This window comes from Manacus vitellinus, unplaced genomic scaffold (assembly GCF_001715985.3).
Source record: "Manacus vitellinus isolate BGI_N305 unplaced genomic scaffold, ASM171598v3 scaffold_7_pilon, whole genome shotgun sequence".
Taxonomy (NCBI): Eukaryota; Metazoa; Chordata; class Aves; order Passeriformes; family Pipridae; genus Manacus; species Manacus vitellinus.
The window spans coordinates 466,743-474,815 of record NW_021940813.1 but is presented as its reverse complement, the minus strand read 5'-3'; the positions used below and the strand labels follow the sequence as shown (position 1 = coordinate 474,815).

The following is an 8,073-nucleotide window of genomic DNA, read 5'->3' as shown; positions in this document are numbered from 1 at the left end:
CAATTATTTGATGTGCTCGCCTGTCTGGGCTGTGACCTTCTAGAAGGGCCCCCTCCTCCAGTCCCCCCTACACGACTTGTCAACACATTAGTCATATACAACTCAGCTGATGCCAAACGGCCGCAGTTCAGCCAACTATTGAGAGGCAGGGATATTCTGCTGCCTTCTTCTATTGGTCTTGGGTTTTTCCACTGTGCGGCCCCGGTGGTGCTTTAAGACTGCGGAGGGCTGGGGTTAGCGCTGCCCTCCGCCGCGCCGGCAGGCAGGGGAGCTGAGCGGCGGGCTCCGAGCGCTCCGAGCCGCCGGAGAGCGAAGAGAGAAGGCAAGAGAGAAGGGGAGAAGGAAGATGTGCCCGCCTGCCCGCCCCCGCCGCCGGCCGAGGGGCAGCCGTGTGAAGGAGCCGTGCGAGGAGGCGTGCGAGGAGCCGGCTTCGCCGCGGCTCGGGGCCGGCCGCCGCCGGCGGGGATGCCTCGTGGGGCGCGCCGAGGATTTTGTCACCTGTGGGCCGCTGCCCGCCGCCCTGGCGGGCGCCTCCCCGAGCCAAGGACACACCTGGGCGCCGCGCACCCGTCCTCCGCGCCCGCCGCCGGCCCGCTCTTCCCCCGCCCGAGCGGCCGGGCGAGTGTCGGCGGAGCCGCGGGCTGCAAGGCGGGGCTGAGCGCTCGCTGGGGGAACGAGCGGCCCCGCAGGCTCCGAGCAGCCACCAGCCAGGGACAGGAGGAGGAGGAGGTGGAGAAGGAGGAGGTGTGGTGAGGAGGAGGAGGGGGAGGAGTGAGGAGGCGGCGGCGGCGGGCCCGGACCCGGTGCGCGCTGGCCTGGCAAGCTCCGGCCCGGCCGTGGGCCGCGGCGGGCGAGCGGCAAGCCCGGAGCGGCGGAGGCCGGGGGAGCGGACGGGGGCATGTGGATGTTGGCCGTCGCCTTGCTCCACAGCATCTCGCATGGTGAGCCCCCCGCCGCGGGCACCTTTTTCCCTTCTCCCCCATCCTTCCCCTCCTGCCGGCCGGGAAGGGGAGCGGGTCGCGGCGGTGCCTTTTGTGTTAAAAAAGCGTCGCGCTGGCGGTGTGAGATCGTTTAAACTCGCTCACCTCGCGAAGTGACAGCCCCGTCACCAGCCGCGTCCCTCGGCGTCTGCCTCCCTCGGAACACCGCGGTGCTCGGAGAGAGCAGGGAGAGAAGCGCTTTTTCTTCTCTTTTCTTTCTCATCTGGAAAAGTACAGAATTTCGCCAAGTGCCGTATAAATCCGTCAGAGTACACGGGGATAATTTGAAGGGCTTTCATCCTAAGCGGTCGCATTGAGATATTGCTTCCTTTTACGTTTTTCTTTTTAAGTCGCCCTCTACTTTCACCTTACAATTTTTTTTATATATATTTAAGAAGTTATATTTTAAATTTACTTCACTTTCATCATTTCACCGTAAAGGTACCTGCTTTGAAATTTTTTTTTTCCTCACTCATTTATGTAAAAATATGCACGGATAAGCATTACATCATCTGGAAATGTTGAAGACTTTCAGTCAATTATAAAGTTAGGAAGACGATATTAGAGTGGGGATAGAATAAGGGTAAATCTGTTCTTTTTCTTCTTTTTTCTTTCCTTTTTTTTTTCTTCCCTCTTCTTCATTCTGCCAACTCTTTGATTGACAAACGTTTATTGCAGTTTCTGGGTGTTTTTAGTAGTGGATGGGGGGTATTTTGGAACATTTAGATATATGTGATGGCAAACCGTGGTATATACAAAAATATGTTTAAATTGCTTAAGTTTTAGTAAAATGCACGTTAGCACTGCAGTTTTAAGGACAGAAAAGAAATTATGCTGGGGTTCCAGCTATTCTATTGCATTGCCTCCTTCTTTTCAGACTTGAGAATGTAACGTTGCCTGTAATGCTTTACATCCTGACACATAAATCAGAGAGATTAAACACACGGTTCTCCAAATAGGCAAAGCAGGTAGAATAGAAAGAACGTTTCTTGTATTGACTGAATGAGAGAGGAGCACAGGGCAAAGTGTAAGATTTTCCTGGAAGATAGAAATAATTGAACCTCTGGCAGAGGGTGAGGAGTGAATGCTGGATGAGGGTGCCTTCACATCTTCTTAAGGATACACTGGATGAGAAAACACATTGACAGGCATGGCTAGTCCAGTGTGAATAGCTGGGTAGGTCAGAAATTGGGAGGTGAATCTTAAGTGGGTATTTAGAGCGATCTTAAAACATTTTCGTGTTCTGCGTGCCACGGAATGCAAAAGGATTGAAAAACCCCAGACTATAAACTTCAAAATTTTGGAATTTCTTTTAGCAGTAAGACATCTGCAACAAGTTCTAACATTAAGAAATTATCCATTTATTTATTTATTTATTTATTTATGACAGCCAGCACTGTGCTTTTCTCTCTAACCTCTTCAGCCAGATATCTCGGAGGGAGAGATTTGCTGGTTGTAAGACAGAAAGAATCAGTCTGAAAGTGTATGCTCTGACCAGTGCTGTTCATTTAAAACTAGATTTGCATAGCAAAGGACCTAATTTCTTTCCATAAATCTTATACTTTTTAAAAAAAAAAAAAAAGAAAAAGCGTGTATTTTTTTCCTACTGTACTGATGCTATAAATTCATGTTCTAACCTAGTTAGTCCTCATTCCAGGGGTTTTTGAAGAACAGAGTAATTTTTGCCTTATGAGATTGAAATACTATGAAAATCACTTTCATTTATTCCTTGATCTATGAAATGAGTAGTAATTTCACTTTCACTTTCCATGTGTTTTTGGATCACAGTCAAACCTGAATTTGTATCCCAAAAATACAACAGTATAATGTGTACATGATGGATGCATCTGCATGGATTCTGTGCTGCCACATGGCAACATCTGTACATTTGTGACTCTTGGAGGACTAAAATTAAATGTTTTTGTGTATAGCAATATTCTAAGATGAAAGCATTGTAAAAACCTATAGTAGGTGGTTTAGTGATTATTTGCAACTTAAAAAGTGTGTTTGCTTTTGGCATCATACTTGATGTCAAAATGCATGTTTTTAGGGTCTTTTTAGAGGAATTTTTTTTGAAAACAGCACGAACCTTCATGTTCAGACTCAATAACATGGGTTTGATTATTAGTAGCACTTATTAGGACCATTATATTAGAGTCAAGAGTCAGGGAATAATATTGTTAAAGGACTTCAGATTGTAATGCAATGTCATATCAGATATGTATCTCTTTGAAGGAAATGACTGCATATATAAATAGATATGTCATGTACACATTTATTTTCATTATTCTGTCTATAACTATGTCTGAACTCCACTGTGTGACAGGCACTATTCTTTTATGGCTTTATCTGGGGGAGAGGGGGCAGGTTTCTGCTTGGCTTCTGCCATTGCCATTTCTGAACCCCTTATGGAGCCAAGCTACATTTGCTTAAAACACAGGCACATGTATAAGCAGTTTTCAACTATGTGTTACATCTCATTCTAATTGAACTTTAAAATGTGTAAGATCAATCATGTTGGTCTTGGTTTTGATTTTTTTTTTTTCTTTTTTGGGGGGGAGGAATAGGTTGAAGAGCAATCCCATGCTATGGGTTTAACTGCAGTTGTGATCTTGGGCTAAATTTCTGTTGAAGATAATGGAAACCATCTGAATAACAGTAGCAAGGTTGGCCCCCATGTTTCCCTACGGTCTCTCAGCACAAATACATTTTGTCAAATTAGATATGAGCAGTGTCACTGGGTAGGCTTTATGTTTGTGAAATAGCTTCCTTCTGGGGACAATAAAATACTGACACGCTGTTACATCCAATTAGTACTTCAGAAGCGTGAAACAAAACCTCCCCGAATACCTGGCTGAAGTTTATATATTTTGTGGAGGCTCCAAGCTCTCATTGCTGTGTGAGTTCCTTAAAAATACAGGTAACTATTACCCATAAATTCATTGCAGCCTTAGAGGGTGCGTGGGATGATATAGACATCAGTGGGAGCTCTGCAGCTGAATTCACTACCTTGAAAGCCTGAGTCATGCAGTTATAATCCTGAGCAATGCTTTTGAGCTACCTTCAGGGTTACTCTACCTGCACTACCTTCTGTGTTACTACACCTAAGTATTCCAGGAGGGAGCAATTCAAATGAACAGCAGAAGTCTACTGGTCATAATTAGTGAGGGGGCATTTCACTAATTGCTGTGAGAGGAGGAGGGAGAAGGCAGGGGAGGCTGTGAGGGGAGAATGGCCTCCTTCAAAATCCTGGCTCTTCATTGTAATTACAGTGATCCAGCTAGTTCAGAATTAGGCTGCTGTTTTCAGAAACGAGTGTCTCTCAGCATCATTCAGTTCCTGCTGTAGGTATGCTGAACCCATCTGCAGGCTTCTCTCTGGCTGCATTTCTTATATGCCTGTTGTCCATGGATGCTCTGCTGAAATCAATTGAGCATCGGGAGGCACCCAGTACAGCACAGATGACACTAAAAATAAATTTCCATTAAAATGATTTCCTGTTTGAATCCTTTCCCTGCTGTATATCTATCAATATGGGTTTTAGCAGCATATTAGAAGGCTGAGGAGGATCACACTGCACTGAGAGCAGGGGCTGGGCTGGAGAATGAGTAGCAAAAGCTACGGTGGTGCTAATGATACTCTCCAAAGAAAATGGTGACTCTCTGTGTTGGGGATGAAACATTTGAGGAAAAAAGCAAAGGGCTCTCTCTGTAGAAACGTACTGTGATAGGTACATAGCTGATGTGGAATTGTGTAACCAAATTTAATTTAGAAACTTTATGTGCAGAAAGCATTCAGCTTGGTGTGTGTTTGTGGATGGCAGTACAGCTGATGGTGTTTTTAATCTGGTGTTGCTTGAGCTATGAATAGCTATTAATTAATCACCAAATGCCAAATAGAGAAAAATTGTTATTGCTGGGCAGTCAGTGTGTTGGAAATATCTAGATCTGTTTCTAAAGGTGTGTTTCTCCTCTGCTTGAGGTGTACTGATCCAACCCCAGGTTTTGGGGGTGGCCGGTGGGGTTTCCTCCCTGCGGAGTGGGAAATGTGCTCTGCCTCCTGCCTGGTCACACACGACACTAGTGGGCAGCAAACCACACGAGTCACAACGATTCCGAAAAGCTGTGGGAGCACACAGAGCCCAGAGAGGCATTTTGTCCGTGTTTTTTTCTGTCAGTGCTCACTAAACTTTTTAACTGGTGGACGCTGCGTCTTCTTTCCACAGCACCGAACGTCAGACACTTGTGACAGTGAAGGTGTTTTTGGTAGTGTTTGAAGAGAAGTTGTTTTCCAGGAATGGTAAAAACAAACCCATAAACCCTGTTAAATAGGGTTTTATTACAACTTTATTTTTTTTATAAAATCATGGAATTGTTTAGGTTGGAAAAGACCTTTCAGATCACAGAGTCCAAATGTTAACCCAGCACTGCCAAGTTCACTGCTAAACTGTGTCCCCAAATGCCACATCTGCAGGTCTTTTAAATACCTCTAGGGAAGGTGACTCCACTACTTCCCTGGGCAGCCTGTTCCAAGGCTGGACAACCTTTTCCATGAAGAAATTTTTCCTAATATCCAATCTAGACCTCCCCTGGTGCAACTCGAGGCCATTTCCTCTCATCCTACCCCTTGTTACATTTTGGGAAGAGTCCGACCACCACCTTGCTACAACCTTTCAGGGAGTTGTAGAGAGTGAGAAGGTTCCCCCTGAGCCTCCTTTTCTCCAGGCTGAGCCCCCCCAGCTCCCTCATAAGACCTGTGCTCCAGGCCCTTCCCCAGCTCCATTTCCCTTCCCTGCACACGCTCCAGCTCCTCAATGTCTTCCTTGTCACGGGGGGCTCAAAACTCAGCACAGGATTCAGGGTGTATTTCAGTGGCATCTCCGCAGTGCTGCTGCATCTGGAAAAGTTTAGAAGCTGGTTTTAATGTTGTTTGTTCTCTAGTAAACTGTTGTCATGTAATACACTGATAATTTGAATTATTTGGAAAAATCTCATGGGTTTTGATGAGTAGCTCGTCTAGAAAGTTCCTCCAGCTCATGAGCCTCTGGTCATGGGAGCAGCTGGGCTCAGGTTGGGCCTTCAATTTTTGTTTTTGCCTGGATAAGTGTCTTAACAAACACGCTGCTCTCTTAGGTGAGGGAGTTGTTTGGGATGGGTAAATAATCTCCTTTATTTAATAAATATTGAAGTGACAAAAAAAGCAGAAAGCAAAAAAACTAAACATCTTTCTGGAGGTGGGAGGTCAAGATAGTGGACTGAGGAGCAAAATAGATGGAGTTTCCCCTTAAAGTTTACTCTGGTTAACAAGTGTGTAGGATCAAGGCCTATTTGAACATACCACTCATTTAGCCTTTGATTTTATTTGCTCCCATTTATCAATCTCTTGGTCTAGGAGTCTTTCAGACTTGCAGTAGGAAAGACTAATTCCATCTTCTACTTTAAAAGCTGAAGGAGGCAGAAAAAACCATTATATTCACCTTAATTATTCTAACATACAATTTTTGGGTTTTTTTTTTTAATGTTACTTCTTTCGAGTCATTGATATTTTAAACATTCTACAAAAATCCATTTAAGCAACATAAGTCTGTAGGTCAGAATACTTAATTATTTCAAGGTGAATGTGTAGGTGTCTGCAGTTAAATTACTTGTTTCACAATATAGTTTGAGATATTTCACAATCCTATTTAATCAGCGCTTTATTTCCATTTAAACTGATATGAAATCAATGAAATTAGGATTTCAAATTATGTTATTCTTCACAAGAAACACTATCTTCTCAGCGTTCACCTCCCTGTCCCTTGTAAGGATTTCATCAAACAATTAGTGTTTTCAAAAATAAAACATAATATGGGAGATATTTCACAATAAAAGCCATTCACAGCCCAATATTTTAGAGGACTGAAGAGAATGCCTTCAAGAACAAGCCCCTGATTCCTCAGGCACTTGTTAGCACTGTGAGCTTTTCTTGTCATTGCTTGTCTTTTGATACTGCCATTCACAAAAAAAATCCCGATTTCCTCATAAGTATTTTTTTTTCCCATCAGGGCATTGAATTACTCATCAGAAAAAGAGAAACTAGGGTACATAAATATATGCCTTTCATAGTGCTGTGGGCAATGTTATGATATGTTCTGAGGAAAGAAAGAAATGCAAAGGGATGGACAGACAGGCTGACAGAGATTAGCAAGTCTTCCCAGCATCCCTATTTAAGCTATTTTTACTTAGGAGGCAGGGAGTAAGACTTAAGAGTGAGCCAGCAATCCTATTTATAGAAAGCCATTTTTATGTGCAAAGGCTTTGAGAAAGAGAGTCACCTCCATCCTAAACACCAGCCTCCCTGGAGCTTCCTCATAATTGAGGGAGAGATCAGCCCGGCGACCCGAGCTGCATCACTGATGCGCCTCTGCCGAAGCTTCCAGAAGGACAGAGCCTGCAGAAATGCAGGATATTGGGCCAAGGGGCAGCCCAAGAGCACATCTGGAAATGGCATTCTGCTACTCATTGAGGTGGCACATACCAAAGCACAGACAAGGATCACCTGAGGAATTTTTTGCCTGTATGCCCATGACACCCTGTGAGCTGGAGACCGACCTTCCTGCAGGGACACAGTTCCTTCTGAGATCTAAAAAAAAAATAAAAAATAAAATATATATATATATACACATTTCTACACAGAAATGCACGTCCATGTTAATCTGGGATACAGTTCTTTCTGAGGTTTTAAAATATATATGTATTTCTACAGGCAAATGCAATGGTACTCTCAGGCACTCTTGGGATGGTCCTGTGGAGGTCTAAGTGTTGGACTTGGTGATACTTGTGGGTCACTTCCAACACAGCATATTCTGTGATATATATATATATATATGTGAATCTGTATAACTTATAATTGCTTAAAAACTACTGTGTGTGGAGAATTTGGCACTTGCTTTGCTGTCTGACTGATACTATTTTCTCCCAATTAATTACCCAGTAATCCCATGCAGAAGATTTGTGTCTTAACATTTATGTTTGCACTAGTCTAAAAATTATTCTCACTTACTTTGTCATTTTTTATCTTTTTTTTTTTTGGTAATTTTGGGGAGCCCTCCAGC

The 8,073-nt window shown here is 43.8% G+C and overlaps 1 protein-coding gene across 1 annotated transcript in view; it reads left to right on the top strand.

The window, feature by feature from the left end:
* Positions 1 to 872: 872 nt before the first annotated feature.
* DSCAM (DS cell adhesion molecule) overlaps positions 873 to 8,073 on the top strand; it is a 440,753-nt gene continuing 433,552 nt past the window's right edge. The window contains exon 1 of the mRNA XM_029964757.1: positions 873 to 941. Within this exon, the coding sequence (XP_029820617.1) occupies positions 899 to 941 (43 nt within the window). The 5' untranslated portion in view covers positions 873 to 898. The remainder of the gene's footprint in view (positions 942 to 8,073) is intronic.